Source organism: Varroa destructor, unplaced genomic scaffold (assembly GCF_002443255.2).
Source record: "Varroa destructor unplaced genomic scaffold, Vdes_3.0 BEIS01000006.1, whole genome shotgun sequence".
NCBI lineage: Eukaryota > Metazoa > Arthropoda > Arachnida > Mesostigmata > Varroidae > Varroa > Varroa destructor.
In genome coordinates, this window is record NW_019211459.1 from 10,991,285 (window position 1) to 11,012,018 (window position 20,734).

General features: G+C 40.0%; 3 protein-coding genes across 8 annotated transcripts; 2 read left to right on the forward strand and 1 right to left on the reverse strand.

Moving 5' to 3' along the window:
- The first annotated feature begins 1,792 nt into the window (after positions 1 to 1,792).
- Positions 1,793 to 6,776, forward strand: LOC111252984 (uncharacterized). The gene is made up of 2 exons (XM_022811718.2): positions 1,793 to 3,183; positions 4,632 to 6,776. The coding sequence occupies exon 1, from the start codon at positions 2,021 to 2,023 to the stop codon at positions 2,330 to 2,332; it is 312 nt and encodes a 103-aa protein (XP_022667453.1). The 5' UTR covers positions 1,793 to 2,020; the 3' UTR covers positions 2,333 to 3,183; positions 4,632 to 6,776.
- A 2,604-nt stretch (positions 6,777 to 9,380) lies between these two features.
- On the reverse strand, positions 9,381 to 11,864 carry P32 (complement C1q binding protein P32). 2 transcript variants are annotated; one of them, XM_022811177.2, is made up of 3 exons: positions 11,556 to 11,864; positions 10,508 to 10,849; positions 9,381 to 10,284 (listed from the first exon to the last, which is right to left on the reverse strand). In XM_022811177.2, the coding sequence occupies exons 1-3, from the start codon at positions 11,695 to 11,697 to the stop codon at positions 10,049 to 10,051; spliced, it is 720 nt and encodes a 239-aa protein (XP_022666912.1). In that variant the 5' UTR covers positions 11,698 to 11,864; the 3' UTR covers positions 9,381 to 10,048. The 2 variants fall into 2 exon arrangements, with proteins under 2 accessions (XP_022666912.1, XP_022666911.1); XM_022811176.2 differs by having other exon boundaries at positions 9,381 to 10,287; positions 11,556 to 11,860.
- Positions 11,865 to 12,100: 236 nt separating this feature from the next.
- On the forward strand, positions 12,101 to 20,571 carry pasha (microprocessor complex subunit partner of drosha). 5 transcript variants are annotated; one of them, XM_022811173.2, is made up of 16 exons: positions 12,101 to 12,421; positions 12,524 to 12,601; positions 13,184 to 13,269; positions 13,574 to 13,850; positions 14,027 to 14,288; positions 14,726 to 14,899; positions 15,632 to 15,828; positions 16,091 to 16,282; positions 16,901 to 17,010; positions 17,308 to 17,461; positions 17,972 to 18,086; positions 18,266 to 18,378; positions 18,649 to 18,850; positions 18,992 to 19,184; positions 19,408 to 19,573; positions 19,750 to 20,571. In XM_022811173.2, exons 4-16 carry the CDS (start codon positions 13,614 to 13,616, stop codon positions 19,792 to 19,794), a joined length of 2,160 nt encoding a protein of 719 aa, XP_022666908.1. In that variant the 5' UTR covers positions 12,101 to 12,421; positions 12,524 to 12,601; positions 13,184 to 13,269; positions 13,574 to 13,613; the 3' UTR covers positions 19,795 to 20,571. The 5 variants fall into 5 exon arrangements, with proteins under 5 accessions (XP_022666908.1, XP_022666909.1, XP_022666907.1 ...); XM_022811172.2 differs by lacking the exon at positions 13,184 to 13,269 and having other exon boundaries at positions 12,102 to 12,421; XM_022811174.2 differs by lacking the exons at positions 12,524 to 12,601; positions 13,184 to 13,269.
- Positions 20,572 to 20,734: the final 163 nt, after the last annotated feature.

Genomic DNA, 20,734 nt, shown 5'->3' on the forward strand with positions numbered 1-20,734 from the left:
ACTATTACTATCATTTATTTTGATTATCACAAAAGTGCTAGATAAATTTGATGTTTATTAGTTGGAGAAGAACAGTTGAAATTAAGCTGTCTTATATATTGTTTGACATTAATCAAACCAGCTAGTGGGAGACACCCGTCGTTAGAATTAAGCTCAGTGTTACGCTTGATGAGCTCTCACTTCTCGGGCAAAGATCCTGTGTGCAGCCGAACGACTTCAAATCTCTCGAGATTTAAGCCCCGCCTTTGCTTGAGGCCTATTACAACAGGCTGTATGCTTGATACCAGAAGGTGAAACATCTGCGTATTCTGAACTATGGTGGGAGCTCTGTGCAAGAATGAATGACTATTTTTTTCTTTTTGGTAAGTGCTCAAACGGCTTCGAGATCCGTGGAGGTGGGATGAGTACTTTCGAAGATTTCTGTCGACCGATTTAGTCGAAGGATCGAGTTCCGACTCTTTGAAAAAAGGCGAAAATTCAATTGAAAAATAGGCATTGGCTTCAGAAGAAATAAAGACACTGGTGTAGTATTTGATAGCTTCTGGATACTTTGCGTCACTGCATTTGCAATATATGGTTGATTGTTGAGATATTATGTAATTTGGTCATGTACTTATTGCTGGTCATTTAAAAATGTAGAGTTACAAAGACTCATATATTAAAAATCTTATTTTAAAACTAAAAAATGTTTAACAGTTATGTATATATAGCATTTAAGGTTTCTGCTAGTTAAAAATTACATTATAGCTCAAGATAATGATATTCTGGAAACCTTCAGAGAATACTATAAAATATTTGGATGATCTAAATCAAAGTAAGTTGAAAATGGTGCAAAAAATGAAAATAAGTGTTCGATCTTTCCCAAAGTAAAGATCTTCTAGCTTTGCTAACTAAATACACTTACATAAAAAAAAGGTGGTGTTTGTTGTTCAAATCATGATAGCATTTTGTGTAAGTAGTGCTATACCCATGATCAGCTCCTCCACTGATTCTATTTAAAAATAATCAAATGATCCAATACTGTTCGTAATTAATATTCACGAGTGAAAAGTACGCTAGTACAAGTGTATCTGCTTATCAAAAGTGTCTTTTCAATCGCATACGTCTACAATGGCATTTTTTGCTAGATTTAAACATAATTTAGTCGGAAAAGTTTGAATTTTTGTTTAAAGTATTGTCAGCCTGAAGCTAAGTATTATATTAGATTTAACTTCCTTGGATTATACTTGTAGTAGTTCTCGGAATTTTGATCAAAAAGTCCGCTACATATTTTAGCATACAAAAAAAAAGTAGGGCAATCTGCGTTCCGATTTTTATTTACTCATAACTTTATTCCTTTATTCAGATATGTTAGCTATCTGTTCCATCATACTACACTGTAGTGTATTGTTATAACACACTGAAAGATAATTTACGCTTAATTTTCGTATGAATCGAAAAATCATTATGCCGCTTCGGTCCATACCATTTTCGGATACTTATTCCACAAAGCTTTAAAGGTAATCATTTTGAATCATTTAGAAGTGAACATGTGTTCCCTAGACAGGCGCCATGTGTTTCTAAGCCCCTAATCAGCTTTGAGAGATGCTGAGAGTAAACAAGCCGGTTTTTACAGTAGTGTGTGCGTTTGTCCGAGAGAAGTGTTAGCATCTACGGAGCATCCTTGCCCCGCGGCCCTCCAAGCACGCTCAGCTAATACTGCTGCTTGAGTAAATCAATGCGATGATGATTCAAATCTTGGCGCCTCTCAGCGGCGCCCATCGGTGAGGACGACCAACCCTATCAGCAGCGCCCTCACATCGGGTCAATCAGCTCTCGTTCTGGAGCCACGTTCAACCATCTCTCTTCGCTTCCAGCTTGCAGTCTGTTCGGACCACGCGTTGTGTGCTGTCGTATAAGTAAGTCGTTCGCCGTCTTCGACCACGCAGTGTCCAACTAGTATACTCCGATCGCTGCTCTAGTGTCCGAAAAAGTTCGTTTTTCTTCTCAGACCAATCCGTTAAACCTAACCTAATTCACCATGTCGTCTAGCGAATGCTATCGTTGCCACAAGACAGGCCACTTCGCCCGCGAATGCCCCGACGTTGCCATGGGAGGCGGATATGGCGGAGGCCGTAGCGGAGGCTACGGTGGAGGCCGTGGCTTTGACGGTGGCCACAGGTCCGGTGGCGGCCAGCGCTTCGGCGGATCCGGAGGCAGCCGAGGATGCTACAACTGTGGTAAGGAAGGCCACATGGCTCGAGACTGCCCAACGGCGTCGGAGGGCCGTTCCTGCTACCGTTGCCATCAGACTGGTCACATCTCCCGGGACTGCACTGTCTCAGTCGTCTAGACCGAACCCCAGCTGGGGGGGGGTTTCGGCCAGCCCGGCGAAGGTTTACCGGCAGCACCCGCTAGGCCTAATGCGGGCCACGCGGCTGCTGCTGTCCGGCAAGCCATCACTGACTGGCTGTGACCCCCATCGGCTTTCACCGGCGTGCTCTGTCCCTCGGCGTTGTTTGGCGTTCGTCTTATGTGCGACAACAAAAAAAACCAACGATAACCGAAGAATAGTGACGCCGGTGGCTGGAGAGAAGACCCGAGGTGACGCTGTATGCTAACTCTGATTCACGGCAGCCGGCATTCTGCGCAAATTTGACGCCGACTATACCTGACGCGTAAGCCTGCCAGTCTATACGCTGCTTTTCGATTAATACTGCAACTAAACATAGTTAGATGATTGGGTTGTAGGCAAGCTGCTACAGCTAGTCGAGTGGATGCGGCAGTGGAGGTGAGCTGAGAATTTATGTTTTCGATGTTGCATGCATCATGGTGATGATGATATACTTCTACCAAAGCAACAAAATGGAGCGGTTTATGGCTAGGCATTGCGCCCCCTGGTATAGTAGCCCGTATAGTTTGTGGAAAAAGACGAAAGCGGATAACCCTGGAGAAGAGGAAGCGACAGCGAAACAAGTTCAAGACGATCATGCAGAATAAAAGAAGACAGAAGAAATTAGAAAACGATGACAAACTCAACCTAGCAGCCACGAATACATGTATTCTTTTTGCAGTAGTATGTACTCAACCTTAAATTACCTAACTCGACATCCAGTCGACCTACGTCCTTTACCTCCAATATAATCATCATCAGTAAGAAGACAGCATCAAGCGCGGAGAGTACTTCATTCACTCGACGGACTCGTAAGTCGCTTAGCGATTATTATAATTGCTGTATCGATGGTTTTTTTGTAAAGCTCAGTACGATCGCTGTAATGCACAACTTGGCAAATACAATGGTGAATTTTCATATGAACATTAGTCTAAGTATGGCGCGATGTGCGAGAAGCTTAATATGTTTTTTGTTCTTGTGCAACTTTTCCGTTACTAGTGACTACTATATCTATGAATGCTTCTTTTATTACAATATGTGCTTGTTAGCGTGCTCGCTTGTGCGTAACCATGAGTAGTTTTGGTTTATATTACGCGTCTGTTCCGTGTGTGTGTATGGAAGCAATGAGCGAATGATCGTTTGTGGGTTCTTCACTATGTGTCGATCAGGCCTAATGACTGTGATGATGATAATTCCGAAACGGCAGAACTATGTTGGCCGGGCCTAAATATGTCCATCGTGGCATAAAAGTCAGCCAACGCCATGTTTCGGTGCATTCGAGCTAGTGAAATGGCGGTGCAAATGATGTTATGAAATCCCTAGTCTGGGGTCAGATTAGGCCAAACAGCAGCCAGCCGGCGAGACGAGCCATGCCGAAGCATCCAAACAAGGGAGCCAAGCCACTTTTGGCTGCTGCTGCTGTCGCCACTGCCGCATGAGCGGCAGCAGAAAGCCGGGCATTAACCAGCTAACAACATCGGGTGCATGTCTAGTTACAGGCTGCTTGAAGGCTCATCTCTTGAACAGGAGTGGCTGCTGGATATCGTCGGTTTGAGCCTAAACGCCGTCGGCATGAGCAAAACACCGAGAAATCAAACGCCTGATGAAATGATGGCTGCTTTATAGCTGCAGCGGTTGTAGTCAATGGTGAGAGGACGGAATCTGGTGGAGGATGAAGCTTCAAGCCGTCCTATCCCTAGCCCATGGATTGGCCCCTGGTACCGGTTTCGGCCTGCTGCCTATCTATATGCCTGTAATGAACGATGCAATGTAACATTGGGCGAAATAATGACTGCAGTTCATCGTTGTTAGCCGGCTTCTTTTTGCTACTGCTGGTTTCGCAACCAATAGCAGCGCAGAAACAGCAGGGTTGTAGCGCTTCAAATAAGTGGCAAAGCCGTCTGCGTTTTGCGTTCGCTGTCCCCTGAATAGCGGCGACTATTCCGGCGAAAACACACTTGAGCCCGCAAATACATAATCATATCACTAATAGGCGCGAATATAAAAATCAACAACAACAAACGCGGCTGGCTGACCAACATCCGACCAAAATAGTAGCGACCAGCTGTAATTATTATATGAAGGCGTGCATGTAACACTACAACAAAAAATTCGATAACAAGGTTACCTATTATTTATAAATGTAAAAATAGCAGACGACATTGAAGGGTAAGATAAAACTCTACTACTATTCATAATAATAATAATAATACTAGTATTATGATAATATAACAAGCACAACGTACCGACTCGATGACAGGCATGCGGGAGGAATCGCCGGGACGAATCGTTAACAACGATGGAGACACATCTGGCAAAGACGGGTGTTCGTAGCGGCGACGATCGCATCGGCGGCGGTGGAACCGGGTGGATCGCGTTCAGACCAGGAGCCAGGTACGTGGGACTATCTTCGTTGTGAACGCCCCTCAATATCTGTCTTCTGCGTGTGTCACGCGTCACTGATTTAATCCCCGGTGCGTTGTCGCTTCACGGCCGGCTTTCCCTTGCTCGTCAGCAGCGGTGTTGCATCCGTTGCTGTTGTTAAAGATCTCGATTCAACTAGAAGACGGCGATGACGAACACAACTGTAAAAAAGGTAGAAAAAAGACAAAGTGGAGGAGGAAGCGAAGAAGATAATTAATAAGCTAGAAATGTGAAGACACTGAATAAATCTGTTGGAAGTGTGACAACGAAGAGAAAACTTGAGGAAATATGACAGCAGGAAACCTTGTAAGAAGAGTAGGATCACGAGGAGCTAAGCATGCTAAGAGCTAAAAAGAAATCGCGATCTGATGATGGTGCGGTTATAAGCTAGCTACTGTGCTGGCACCATCTTCCAAACACAACGTCCGGGTCTACGTCGAGCTGGCTTTAAAGAAAGTAAGCTTGCACAACGAAGACCCCATTTCTCCCTTACAATATATATATATACGTCGTGAAGAAGAACAATACAGACGTTACGATAAAAAAAAGTATGACCTTGAAAGAACGGCGAACAGGATATAAAACAGAAGAACGAGACCGAATCTAGAATGACTATGATCTACTGATGGACAACTTTTTGAAGAAAGTTTACTTCGAAGTTATTAAGCAAAAAAAAAAAAAACTAGATTAAGATGAATCAACTCAACTTTAAAAAGTAGCAATGCAAGCATCATGTCACCGAGGCCTTTGGCCGTTCTTGTGAGGAAGCCCAACGTTTACTGATGACAACGACAAATTAATTGAATAGACGACGAAATGCGCGCGATTTTTTTCTCGGGGTGAAGAAAATGATAAACATCAGCAAACAAAACAGCCGAACATCATTGTCAAACTACTAGTTATATATGCAGGACAACTACTACGGTAATTACTATAGCAGCAGCAAAAAGCACACATCTATCTTGAAGCAGTATACAATTATAATTTCATAAAGAGGATAACGGCATGAGCAGAGTATAAAGAAATGTGAAAATATGGAACATGGTAAGGTCAAAGAAATGAAACGTCGGAAAAGGTTTACTCAACAGCAGCAAGCAGAAGTATAATGGCGGAAAAGAAAATAGTTATGTACTAATACGTGAAAAGAAACCTGTTGACGATAGAATACATGAGTTGGTGAGAAAACAGAAATCCAGAAATATAATGGCAGTCGGTGGAAAACTGCCATGGCACTTTTCTTGGCAGTTTTTCTGCTGGTGGCAGAACGAGTAAACAAATGCACATAAACCACTACAACTGTACACTTATATTACTTGAACGAAAGAACTTGAATAACAAAAATATAGAGGTAATATTGATGGAAAAAAGATGCGAAGATGAGATGACTAAGACGAGCAACTCTGTGATATTTTCCCTGTTTTACAGAGGAGTTAGTTTTGACGAGACGAAAGAAATGGTAATCTAGAAAATAACTAATATTAAAAAATTATAGTAATAACATAACGTCACAACTATAGAACGATGAAGAGATGATGGAGATGCGGCGATGCTGATGGCGAAATAAATATTATAAGAATACTATTACAGATGTGGTTGATAAAATGAAAAACAAAAGCTGGAAACAATGAAAACGGTGTGAAAAGTCGTAGCAAAAGAAAAATGCCAAAAAACTCCAGAGACTAAAAAAAAGTAAAATGACGATGGTGTCCAACGATGAATAATGGTAGTTAAACAATAACGAAAACTGCAGCACACAAAGAACAGAGAATAGGCATACACACAGAAATACACACGATGGAAGAAAATTGAGGGGAGTTTTGTCCGAAAAATACAGAAGCTTTATTTTGTTTATAGAGCGCTGAAGTCACTAAATTTTGGGACCAACTTTCCACAAGATGCTGAGAGCTGAGAACTGTCTAAAACATTACATGTCTGACAAAATAAAATAACAAAACAACAAACCCTTATCGATTAAAATATATTTCCAATGTGTTTAATTAGGTACGAATGCGGTTTTTTTGAGATGATATTTTTAGAACGCAGATTTTCTTTAGATCTATGATAATCCGATCCAAATACACGAACAAAAGCATTGGAATACAATAAATTACCAAAGAATACCAAGCAAAAAAATCGCTCATAGCTTAAAGTTTGATAGATCTATGGTGCTTTTGTTTTGTTACATCTTTTAAAGTTTATAATTTTTTTTAAATCTGTTAGTTGATGAAAAACCTATTTAATTAAGTGTCCATAATAGTAATAATCAAGGTTTTTAAAGTGCGGCAGCAATCGTTAAAAAGAAGCTGAGCGTAGTTGAAAAAATCTATTTAATAGAACAAACCGGCGTTTTCCAGTAGCACTATTCATTTCATGGTATGGCGACCGTCATCGCATCGCAAGCATCGAACGCTTTCGGGTTATTGACCTTCTAACGGTAAGAAGTTTTAGACGAATAGGAGCTCGCGCCAGGCTACGGTACCATCATGTCGCGCCATTTTTCGGCCGCATCTGCCGTTGGCTCGCATTTCACGCTACCTGTATTGTTGTTAAGGGGCCAAGCATTAATCCCGCGGTATGGTTATAAACTGAGCACTATCCAGACACGTGCCTCTGTGCGCTTCAGCTCTTAAGATAGTTGAAACGATCCCCGCTATCGGACGTATCAGCGCCGGTTGACGGCAGACAGGGTTGAGCCAGGTCCGTTGGGGTGCAGATAGGCAGTGCACGCAATAGAAATGGTTGCGTCGCAGTGTGTTAATATGCAGTAGATCAACTACTAACAGGTGCCGATAACGATGACATTTAAAAATACAGTACAGCATCGGCAGTACATTGTGTTTCTTAAGAATTCGTGATATATGGTCAAGAAAAACAGAGAAAAAGTCAAAATGTTGTCTAATAGAAAAACATTTGCTATGCTGCCCAGATCTCAGTGCAACTTATACTTTGCGTAACTTATAACGTAATTCAATACACAGAAGTACTGAGTACCGACAATTTCGGCAAGTACCCAAGTCAATGGAAATACGCTTTTCAAAAGACATAGGTATTTTAAAACATAAGATTAACGTTCCTATCTCTTCGAAATTAATGTGTAAAAAATAAATTTACACCAGTATGTATGAAATATACAGGACCCCTGATGTTATTTTTAAAATGTATATTCTATTCAGCATTATTCATTCGATTTGATTTACTCCTTTTCCGTTTTACCGTGATGATATGTCGGTGGAAATTCATGAACAACTAAGGTGCACAAATTCATTAGATTGTATATTAAAGTGAATCTAGTTTACAACGTCATTTTATAAACGTCTCATCGTAATAGCAGCTAGTAACAGTTTATGTTATCGTTGTACACTAGCATAACGGTGCGAGACATTTAAGGCTATTATCTTTCATATTATTGTTATTACTATTAAAAATCAATCACATATGAAATTCTTGAAACCTCATTGAAGCCTAGGTAAAATTTCGGCAGATGATCTATATATGAAACTGCCAGGACAAAGGTCGACTTCAAGGTATTGGTTGATAATCCTTGGTCAATCAATAATAACTATTTTACCAGCCACCAAAACACGGTAACCAGGGCTTTGTCACTTCAGCGCTTTACTCAAGAACACTCGAAATATCGATTATTCCCTGAAAGTAGAGATCGTTTGCCGTATATAATGAGATGTTACTTTTATTTCGTTGTTATTCCGAATACCAAAATTAGTGATCGTTTACTGTTCTTGGTTGAAAAACCAAGTTACTGAAGCTAATATAAATCAATCGGGGATATAATATGCCCTTGATTGACTTATATTATTTACTGTTTCTTGTTCTTCTCGCTGTATTATTAACAAATCCTACCATCAATGTTTTGGCAAAACCGAAGTCTCTCAACACCAATATGTCAACAGAACTCAACCGCGGTTGAGATCATTTTGTTATCTTCTATGTCAAAAAAAAATATTTTTACGCTATATTCATCGTTCAACATGTACCTGATATAAGTAAGCCTCTGCGTTTGCTGAGTTCATTCTAGATAATGTAAGTATCTAAGCACGAACAAACGGCTTACGAAGTGTCTCACATCTGTTAAATTGAGCTCATTTAATATCGCCTTTCGACAATCCAATAATACGACTAATGTGTCTACTGCTAAATCTATTGCAGTTCTGTTGCTTGGTGAAAATATTTCACACAATCTATACCTATAGTAACCTATACATACACATTGGCATCATTTGGGCCTGAAAACGAACCCACATTTCACAAACTGTGATTTTTTTTCCAAAAGTAAAGTTGTAACATGCTTTTAGAAAGCTTGGCTTTGCAGATTACAAAGGCAAAAACAACGAAACAATTTTAGGCTTTCACCAGCATATTTCCTATTCCTGAACAACTTGAATCAAACATCATGAAGTTCTCCTGACCTCAGTCGGCTATAATTTTTTAGAAGGGACAGGAGATTTGAGACTAACGATTATATTATTTTATTCAGCTATAAATACGACTTCCTACAAACAGAATCGTCTTTGCAATGGACCACATACCCACCACATAGCTTTTATTAGTGAAAGAAAACACCAACTCGTTTTAAATATAGGTATAGTTTAATACGCAAATATTTCTTCCTTTTCATTTTTACATCTTTATCTCACGTTGCCTTAGCAACAAAACAGTAAACTTTCATTCAATCCTATTCGTTCGATGTTGAACATGTTAGCACTGCTATGGAACGTTATGGATATGATGATTAACGTATTTTCACATATACTATACTTATATCAATATTATAATAGCGACATTCCGGTAAAAATGAAAGTGTATAAATTAAAAAAAGGTTTGCAATTTCCTCAAGTAATTCTAAGATTAGCCACATATAACAGCCCGACGCCACTGAGCCTTCTTTGTATTTTGTAATTGATTACAGCCACGTATAAAATGATCCCCAAAGCCAGATTCCGATGATGTTCAATAGTGGCAATCGAACTATAAACTCGCTGGAGAAAATACAAGCACCAGACCCATTCAACAACCACCTTTTCTTTCTAACACTAGCGCAGAAAGAGCGCTTATTAAAGAGTTAGTTCAAAAATAGGGTAAATGAAAAAAGCTAAATACGAATACCATGAAGCAGTTCTTTGTTGTCAGTTAAACCAAGTTATCTTCTTTTTACGCCGGATTCGCAACCCGCTATTATTGCTAGTGATGGTTTCATTCATTTTTTGGTTGTCTATGAATGCTGTTTTCTAACGGTGTTTACTTTGACACAAAGTCCCTAAGTTTTTCAAGCAAATTGATATACAGTCCGTGTTCGTACGACGTACTCAAATCGATGAGCTGCTCGGCAAATTCGTTTGTGACGCCGCGCTCTTCTAAAAGGTTCATCAGTAAATCATAGAGATGGCCATCCATGATGTCGCCCGAAACCGAGTAGTCGCTATCCTGTAACTCTTCACCGGTGTGCATTGAGAACTCTACGATCTGGAACAAATCTTCTGTAACAAGTTTCATGAGAAATATTAACAATGGACAAAATGCCAACATCAATAAATATTTGTGCATAATCTGAATGTAAATAACTGATGTTGTCGATGTCACTCTTGCTGTATTAGTCGAATTTTGGCACAAATATATTATTATATCAAACCTTAATTTAGAAAACCTATTCTTACTTAAAAAAAAAAAACTCCATAGGTCAAGGTAAGTAACACTTACCATATCCGTCTTGATCTGCTGAAGGGTCGGAAGCGTAGGCACATGAAAGGACCAATTTCTGTCCGGCCTTCTCGATCGTGACATCAAAATTGGGCTTACTGAGCATCTCACCCGACTCAGTAGCCTCACCACTTTGAGTGGAACTTACATCTTCCGCATCGACGGTGTGGTTAACGTTCAGCGCAACTGTGATCATTTCATCGTTGAATTTTCGGACAAGCGTAACTTCGGACCCCTTGGTTTTCATATCGAATCCTTCAACCTTTGGCATCGCGTCGTGTTTGCGAGCTTTCCTCTCAGCAATAATTTCGTCCGAGAGAAAACTGGATAGCTCTTGGTCGCCTACAGAACGGATGTTACAAAGGATGTAAACTAAAGGAGTTGGATTTACAAAAAGTTAAAAAAAAAAACAAGTACTACCTAATTTCAATACCTTGAAAGAAAATGACATTTTGTTGAAGCTTAAAGCAATGGGCAATAGCATCAAAAAATAAATTAAAAATTAATATAGCCTAAGCTCGTAGAGCATCATATAAATAAAAATGTTCCTAGCTTAAGTCCAGTACTGTCGTTAAAGGTTATTTCGGACGGCTGGCCCCCAGCATCAAACGAAGTATGTCTACTCGTAGTTCGAACCTTGAAAAGCAGATCATAAAAGTCTACTACTGCTTGTAGTGTCGGCAAATCTCATGCAATTCATGCCGCAGCACATCCCCCAGCATATACTAGCTGGTATCTACATCCACAATGATGCAAATTCAACGTATGCAAGGACTAAACAGCCTGTCTAATAAAACAGAAGTTCATGACTTATATTAGACAAGCGCGTTTCATCGCGCATAACACGATGCCGGCGAACCGGCGTGTGTTCAGTGTGTATCCTCTAGCTGTTAGGCCCCGACCTGTGAATCAACATTCGGCATTAAATTAGAAAAACAATTCACGCAAAATCGACAATTGGCCGCTTGGCTAAATGCCGAATGTTTCCGGTTGGTTTTAATCCTCTCAAACGCAAAGCAACATTTTTTCATCTTACTCGTAGGCTTACCCTTGGTTTTTGTCGAATAGAACGCTATCATGGAAGGCCGGATCTCACGAGGCGCTACAGAACGAGCCATTCCGTTGACAACCCCGAAGCGCGCCTGCAGGGCCATAAACCGGCCACAACTGACAACTGCTCTGGACATCATCTTGTGTTTAGTTTACTGCTTCAACGTTGTCAAAGCGAACAAAACCAGTAAAAACTCCGGGCGCAAAAGCTATACAGATTGCGTACTGTGTACCTCTACAGCTCTGCGCGAAAACTCGTGTTCTAGTAGCACAACGTGCGCGGATTTTCTAAGGCGGTAATAGCAAGATGGCGACTCTGGTCGACCGCTGACAGTGAAAGACCGATGGCGGGCAGATTCAACTTGACCGACCGACAGTTTAAAATGTCCGGCCTTGAGCACCAAATTTAGCTGACTCATAAATGGTAAATAAGAGGACGGGTATGTTGAACGATTTTGATTAATAGAGCAGTTAACAGGACTTACGAAAAATTAACACCTGTTTTGCTGACCAATGAAGAAACGGTGTTTATTTTGGCGAGCCTTATTAGACTTACAAGATGGCTATCACGATGCTGTGAGGGGGCGAGTGTTTTAGTGGCGCAACAATTCTAATTGTGTCGGGGAAAGAGTGTACACAGTCGTCGATAAAATCGCACTGCCGAGAAACGATGGCGATCCTTCACCAAAACAAACCTCGCGTAAATGTTTCAACAAAAATGAGTTTAGCCGACAGTTCAGCTATTCTACAGACAAAACAATAAGATTACCGATAATATTGTGCCCCATGGAAAATTATTACGGCTTATTACGGTCCTTTTGTTGCTGGACACTAAAGCTGAACTAGTGTAGCGGACAAATTGGGGTAAGTGTTTTATCCAATTAGCCGTCAGAAATAATGTTTTTTCTACTTCGCTTGCTAGTTCATTGGGTGTACTAATATAACCTTGCTGTGGCCTGATTTCAGATGAAGTTTCAACTTGATCTGTGCGTTTTCGCACCACGAAGTTTTTTATTTAAATTTGAGAGCTGATCAATGAATACGGTAATATAGCGATACAGTTTTGGACTTTCAGATTCATCAATTAAGTAAATATACTATACAGTTACGCAAGTATCATTTAGTCACAAAAAGGGAAAGTACCTGTAAACCAAAAATGAGTCCGGCATGAATGGCTGTATAGCAAAGAAAGGATTTTAAAAAATTTGAGAACAGCCACTTGAAAAATATGGTTTTTTTTTGGGGTTGGTCAGTTTGCCAACGTAGGATTGTCATGCATAATAACAATAAGCTTAAGCTGATTGATACATATAAGCAAGCTTACACAGAATGTTGATAAATATAAAAATAATTTTATATACGATGTTAAACGGATAAGGAAAGCCCTGTTCTTCTGTCAAGATTCTTGAAACGAAGCTATTTTTTTAACAACATAGGTAGACTTATCTTTACCCGTTCCATATTCTCATCTCTATCTAAATGTATCCTTAATGAAACGAATCGCCCTGATTTTAGTTATTTTATAAAAACATTTTTTGAAATTGTATGATGCAAAGCTTAGACGACATCTCGGCATAGAATTTAAAACCTCGAAGAAGGGCTTCGCTTGGTTTTTCTGATAAGCAGGTGCCGGAAAAAAAGAGACGCCTGAGAAATGCTACCGTATACCAGCAATGCCGGAATGGCAAATACGGAAACTACGCGGCTACGAGGTGCGCGTAGCTCACGGCTTCCGTAGTAGTAATCAAAGAAACTTTAAGGCACAAGCGTGAAATACTCTAAGTCGACAGTCGGAAAAGGACTCAGAACCCTTTGAAAAGTAACTGCGTAATATTGGCAATGATACGTGCATTCATCAGATAAAGAAAAAAAACAACTTTACATCACAGATATGTAGTACGTATGTATATAAATATGTGAAATGAAGTACACACATACACAAGCATAGCTTTGACGCGCACATAGACTTCTGTATGTAAATATACGGTGTGTTTCGTGTCTCTTTTGACATTGTAGAGTGCGAAACCGCACGAGTCACCGGTAGCCTTTTAAAGAGATGGAGCTTCCCGGCTCCGAGGAGCCGTTTACGAGAAAATCGCGCTACTACTCGTCGGAATCTTCCGATTCGGAATCCGATTCGAGTGGGAGCTCGTCAGGCGGTTCAGACGACGGGCCTCAGAGACGGATGTCAGTCAATGCTAAAACAGTCTTCATACAAAAAGTTGGAGAAAACGGATTGCCGGAGACAGTCTACCAAGTGTCGGAGTCCAGCGCCGTTGAGGAATCTTCTCAGGTTAATTCAGATCTGTAGTGATGGCTAGTGCAAATAATAACCGAAAGCTGCTCAAACTAATCAAACCAGTAAAGCCAATATCTACAAAAATTTCGAATTGCATTTTTGTTAGAGACCCCAACCATATTCGAGCATTAACAAGGGTTTCTTCTCATCTTTCTATTTACAATTTGCAGGACAGTTCAGGCGCGATTCGTGCTGACGAGACGTCGAAATCTTCAACAGTAGTGACAGCATTCCAAATAAACGCAGGTGTCCAGGTTCAAACGGGTGGTGGTTGTGCTACAATGCCGGCCCAACCTGGATGTCCTTTTGACCGAGCACAGATTATTGCTCCACCGCTTCCGGACGCCCCGCCACCTCCGTTGCCTGAGGACGCGCCCCCTCTCCCCACCGAAGCCTGTGAAAAGCCAGCACCGCCACCCGATGAGGCTGAAGGTAGGACTATAATCTTAACTCTTTAATTTCCATTGTAAGTTTACCAACGGCGTACCACATCTAAGATAATTAGTATTACACTTATTACCTAGTTCCGAAAAATGGGATTTCCTTATGTGCCATATGTTATTAAACACGATAATTTACTGCGACAAGGTGCCGGTTTCAGATACATGGGGTTCGCGGCCAAATTCAAATCTGCGATTCAATGGTTATCGCGCATAGTTTGCATTTTTATTATCATTGTAGCGCGTTGTTACGTTAGCCATATTAGTGAATACCATTGCTACTTGTACATGTATTCTGTTTAAGATTAATTTGAAATACCTCCCATCGCGGGAATTATTCGGGGGGCTTAAAGGATTTCATTTAAAATAATTATATATCTAATAAGTATGTTATTGTCTTTCGTTATTTTCGTTTATGCTGATCTGTAGCTACAAACGAAAAACAGCAGGCAGCCGGAGTAGGGGCAGGAGCAAGTGGGGTTGTGGATAGTGATAGCGACGGTGATGAGCTCGACTCAGACGTTGACAAAATGCTGGACGCCAGTCTTGAGGAGAGACGAAAAGCTGAACAGGTCGTCCTAGTTAACAAAACAGTTTGCAAACGTTAGTACTACCTTTCTGCTACAACTACTATAATTATAATTAACCACTCTGATGTGACTTGTAACGTACCTGTCTCAGCAGCGGTTTATAATATATCAATAACAATATTTTTACAACTATCCAATAGTTAAAGACATTTACATTTTAGCATGCATAACAATAGCAGCACGGGATACCTGGATATCTATTTGGAACTACAATACTGATATCTACATTTCGATTCTGGTGTGTAGAAGCTAGTTAATTATAATAGACGTGTCTGTATGATAGCGCAATGAGTAACAGATATGCCTATTAAATGTAGAGATATGTGCCAGTTTGAGTTCGAATCCGGGCACAGATACGCGGTCCCTGGTTTGCATTAATACCTATTGGCTTAATTACCGGAAGTGAAACAAGAACATGAAAATGAAGATGATAGGCAGCATGCTAGATGACTCGACATACAAGTGGCAATTAGGTGGAGGGTGCAAGTCTACTCTTATTCCGTTCTGTTAGAAAATGAATGTTCTATTCAAACAGCGGGCGTATTTATAGAAACGAAAGTTCCGTTTAAAGGAATCACGAAATTCAATGTATCCGCGTTGAAAATTACATTTAAATGTTTTTGTAATGTTATTACAAAAACTTTAATTAAATCCAGGCTTAACTTTATTGGTTTCCAAAAGGTTTTGTGAATAATATCAATTACATGCGTAATAGTTCTAACATTGTTTTGTATTTCATGCATAGGATACACAAAAGATATATTTGACGTTCTTCCTGAAGATTGGGTAGTGGTCACTCACAACTGTGGTCTGCCTGTGTATCTACATCGCAAAACACGCGTCTGCACGTGGGCTCGGCCGTATTTCCTAGGCACAGGATCAGCGCGCAAGCACGAAGTGCCTCAAAGCGCAATTCCTTGTCTTCACTATAGACGAACAAAGGTTACATTCGTAGTACTTATTAGTGGTATCCGCGGTACATAATATTATATATGAAGAAATAAATAGTTTTTTGCAGAAGGCTCAAGGTCGACAGTGACAGGTCGTTTTAGCACCAAAAACATTAGGCATATATATATATATATATATATATATATACATATACTTCAAACTTTTTAATGTATAATGCATAAGTAAAGGGCCAAGGATGTGGCTTGTCTCAGATTTTTATCTACTGAAGTGTTTTACTGTTCTGATTTGCTAGGAAAAAGTACTCAAAGGACCTCCCCCGGCCAAAAAGCGACGTATATCGCAGGATGAATGTCCATCGGAGCAACAAAAAGCATCAGGAGAAGACATTCCTGTATCTTCAACTTCAGTTCCCGACCCAGCCAATGCAAGCAGCAATTCTCAACCGGCTTCTTCTGAGGGCGCCAGACAGCAACTCATGAACAAGGTACCAAATTTAATCATGTAAGCCAACTGAATTACACTGCATATGCTTGCACCATAAAACTACAAACGTAAAGCAATACATTATGTCGAGAAAGTAATTACATTTTACGTGAGGTACTTGGAAATTTTCAGCTCTCTAATACGTTTTGTTTGAAATGAAACCTTTGAGATCATCTAATACCGACAATCAGATCTGGTGAAGAAGTAAAAGCTCTACCTACAATAAAGTGGTTAACAAGAACCATATTTAGGAGCCCGTACGGTGGTAGGACTGATTGTAGCTTGCTAGCAAATAAAAACAATTCAGTTCGTACCAATTTCGTTGATATGTAATCTCAAAATCATCATAAAATGAATTTTTTATTGTCAATTTTATTTGAATATTCCTGATACAAGTATTTCGTATGAGTTGTGCCAGCCTGCATTCTTACATAAAGTAGTAGAACTTAGTTAAGCTCTTGCTCTATTAACTCCCACATGTTGTGCAATGTATGGCGATGCGCTTAAACCAGCGAGCGAAGTCTAAACTAATCCATTGATTTCGTGATATGGAGAGATGAAAGCGAGTAAGCTGGTTAAGTTTCTTGCGCAAAGTATAACGGAACGTCTTATTTTTCAGGTGGAGATTGAAAGTGCTAAGGAGTGCCAGCGAAGTCTGTCTGTTCAGGCTCTGAAGGACTACGCGAGGAATGTCTTTGACCTCGAAGACATCGTCGTCCGTAAGTTCAAGTGAGTACGAACAAAAAATCTTTATTAGATTGAATAAGACGAGCGAGTCGTGTTTTTCTTTATAACGTTACACGTAGAAAAATTCAGGTTTATATAAGCCGTTGCCAGACCCGATGAGACTACAATAAATACATATAATAAAACTTTAATTTTTTTTGAGTTTGCCTTTTTTGTATAATTGCCTGCTTTAGGATGTCCTATTCATGTACAATGTAGTCATGTATGATAAGATTTCGTAGTTTGTTTTGTCGCATGCTTTTTTCCGTCGTTTGTTTTTTTTTGTATTGTCTTGTGTAGATCATGGACCGCACGACGTGAATTCCAACGCGAGAAGAAACTACATTCCCGCCCACTAATCCCTTCAACTACGCATTTAGTTACCTGCGAATTACCGGCTGGCTCCGGAACGCGCACCAAACGAAAGGAATTTGTGCTTAATCCCAGCGGAAAGGTATCCGAAAATTTTCGTCCTTTGGTGAACATATACTTATTAGGAAAACCACTTATTATGGTGATAAATACTATTAAAGCTATGAACGAACAATTAATACGAACAAAATCAGGGAGGAGTCCCCACGACAGTAAAATGGTTACAGTAGGAAGATCCAACGCTTTTGCTGTTGGAGCTCAGAAGCGTTTGAATTCTTAGTGTGCATATATCCTTAAGCATAGCGGTAGTATAAGAGTGAGGTAAAAGCTAAACTAAACTAATATAATATTCGTATAGACTATGTAAAAAGGAGTTATAACAACAGGCTGTATGAAAAACATAAGTGCAGCGACAGAGCTTATGTGTCAGGCTATATATATCATCGAATATGGGATGTGATAGATAAACTGGTACTGGTGGCTTTGTGTATCAACAATGACTATCGGTTTCTCCAGTTTGCAGCTTAACTTTCCGATAACCCATTTTTTTTTTACTGTGCATGTGTACTGACCATTCTGCTTTGCGTTGCAGGGTCCCGTTGGCATCCTCCACGAGTTTGTACAACATTCTCTTCGGGAGCAACCGAAATACATTTTTCATGAACTGCCAAGCAGTGAGAGGCCATATTGCGCTACTCTTACAATTGGTAAGTTCTACATATTAATATTAATACTGCTTGTCCCAGCAGCTGAGCTGGTAACAGATCAGTTAATAGGGCAAGACATTGATATAAGAAATCGAGCGAAGCAATATTATTGGATTTTTTAGTGTCCGTCGGTTTTGCCCATCCTAATAACCCAACGGCATAAATGAAAAATCTCTTAGGGGAAATTAAATACGGTGATGGCTATGGGTCGAGCAAGAAACTAGCAAAAGTTGAGGCCGCGCGCGCTGCCCTGTCTATTTTGGTGCCGTCATGGAAGGAAATGCAAGAAAAGGTTAGCTTGAGTTAGTTCTTGAAATACTAAGCGCGTGGTTATCTATAGTGTTTTTTTACTGTAAATATGCATATTTTGTCACAGTAACAAATTTTTTTCTCACTTATACTATGATACAAATGGTTGAAAAAGACTGTCACGCAATATAACGCTAATAATGTTTCGTTTTATACCGTAGGCATTAAATTCTCTATAAATCCATTAGCTTCGTTGCTTCCAATTTGTTCTACGTTTTGCATTTTAGCTAAGTTTAATTCTCTCGTCTTAAAGGAAGAGGAGTCTCGGCGTGCTCGAGCAGGTGAACCCAGCACGAGTAACATAGTATCGAAAGAAGCTACAGGTCAGCAGGAGTTAGCTTTTTTTGACGCCATCTCCATCGAGGATCCGCGTCTTGCCTATCTTTGCACTACCACTGGACAGTCTTCACCATTTCAAATACTCGTGCAGTGTCTAAAGCGAAATTTTGGCCTCAGTAAGTAGCCATGCTCGAAGGAAAGCACATAGTAGACACGTGTAGCTAACAGATGCTTTGTTCCATAAAGGATTATGCTAACTAACAGCTCTGCCATCTGTCGCTGTTTTTCGCATTCGGTTCTTCAATGCCTCTTTGCAGGTAGCGAAAATGACATCAAACAGCAAATTTCAAAGGAGAATGAGAAGTCGCAAAAGATGGAGTATGGGATGTCGGTCGGGCGACATGAAGCTCGCGTTACTTGCAAGAATAAAAGGGACGGCAAACAGCTGGCCTCTCAACAATTGCTCGCCAAAATGCACCCGTATCTTCATAGTTGGGGAGCCATTCTACGGCAAGTATATAAAGAAAACAGGAAGACTGGAATTAAAATCAAGATTGAGCTTATCTTAATCTGTACGCTGATATGCAATATGGATCCTACTGGCATATCGTATTAAATATTCGCACTGCAGGTGCCACTTTAACTCGTGAGATTAATCAGCAGTTGTATAAACATGGCTGGTCATGCGAAAAGGACAACTCGCAGTAATGATTATTTTACTGGTTCCTTGCAGATTATATGGTCAAGGGTCGTTCAAGTCGCCAAAAGAGAAACGCGAACAGCAAAATGAGATTACCGAATTACAGACGAAAGCGGCATCAAACGCACCTAATTACGAGATACTTAATAAACTTCGCATCGAGATGCTCAAACTGGCCAAGGAGCAGACAGAACAGAAGGTACGTATACAATAACACAGATATAAAAATGGATAAATTATTTGTTCTTCTTTGTGGAAAATAATAGCGCAGCATTGTAGGATGTCATTGGAACCTATGATACCTCATACGTATTACATACGTATGTATTATACGTGCTATATATGTGACGACTTGTCTACATTTTGATTTTCCAGAATCCGTCCCAGTCATCGGAACAGATCAAAATGGTTGATATCTAAGTGATTCATCGATTTGAGCCGAACACGAATTACCGATATGTGGCCTTGCTGGTTTCTTATCAGACTGCTCAACCCTGTAACAAAGCCGTACCTAATAGTGATGACAGGCAACGTATTTGCCATACGTGTATAATTAAAATAGTATCTTGGCAATGCAAAGCATAGAAAAAATACATTTGTGGATCAGAACAATAAGATGTGATTGCTAATATATATATATACGGTAAGCAAGGGGCACGGAGGGCAGAAACAGGGTTTGTTGAGCTGTGTTTAAAGCAGCTTCTTTCAATTTAATGTTGTTACCTAATTTGTGGTTAGACGACACGAACTATAATAGATGATCCTGTACTGACTATAGAAATGTTTAAATCCACAATGGCACATCAAGTCGCATTCCAGTTCTACTGTAGGATCTTATGAACAGAGTTGGCTGCCTACTACAGCAATATAATGGTGAAGTATTAACCTAGAAAACCGTGGACTCTGTATATTGAGCTTAGGAAACACGTGTAACAGAAGATAATGTGTAACTTTGTACGTAATTAAGTACTCCATGTATTTAACTCAGCAACTAAGATGTTAGCAACCGCGTGCCGGAGCAGGAAGGCCAATCGATTAAAAAGCGTTATGTTTAAACTGTAGATTGCTGGCTGAAGCTTGATAGCGCTTTTCGAAGTGCTTGAACTTTTAGTAACTTGAACATGTACATTTCTAAAATAAACTCTTCGACCAGAACTGTTCGATTATATACTGCCCATATACGAAAATGTATTTTAATTATAGTGGTGTTCAATCTATATAAAATGTCTGTATGCAACTACCATATGGATTTACTATTCGAACCTTTCTTCGGAATGAAGATGATGTCTGGTTCATAGTTCATGTTTAGAAATAAAATAATTCATAAGTATTATTAATACAAAGGTAAATTTAATATACA

What these genes read in the sequence shown, in the direction of transcription:
- LOC111252984 (XM_022811718.2), top strand. Translation starts at nt 2,021, where the DNA reads ATGTCGTCTAGCGAATGCTATCGTTGCCACAAGACAGGCCACTTCGCC.
- pasha (XM_022811173.2), top strand. Translation starts at nt 13,614, where the DNA reads ATGGAGCTTCCCGGCTCCGAGGAGCCGTTTACGAGAAAATCGCGCTAC. An exon ending in GGAAGGAAATGCAAGAAAAG is followed by an intron (nt 18,379 to 18,648) that starts GTTAGCTTGAGT and finishes CTCGTCTTAAAG; the next exon opens with GAAGAGGAGTCTCGGCGTGC. An exon ending in AGGAGCAGACAGAACAGAAG is followed by an intron (nt 19,574 to 19,749) that starts GTACGTATACAA and finishes TTGATTTTCCAG; the next exon opens with AATCCGTCCCAGTCATCGGA.
- P32 (XM_022811176.2), bottom strand. Translation starts at nt 11,697, where the DNA reads ATGATGTCCAGAGCAGTTGTCAGTTGTGGCCGGTTTATGGCCCTGCAG. An exon ending in CTATTCGACAAAAACCAAGG is followed by an intron (nt 10,850 to 11,555) that starts GTAAGCCTACGA and finishes TCCGTTCTGTAG; the next exon opens with GCGACCAAGAGCTATCCAGT. An exon ending in AGCAGATCAAGACGGATATG is followed by an intron (nt 10,288 to 10,507) that starts GTAAGTGTTACT and finishes AACTTGTTACAG; the next exon opens with AAGATTTGTTCCAGATCGTA.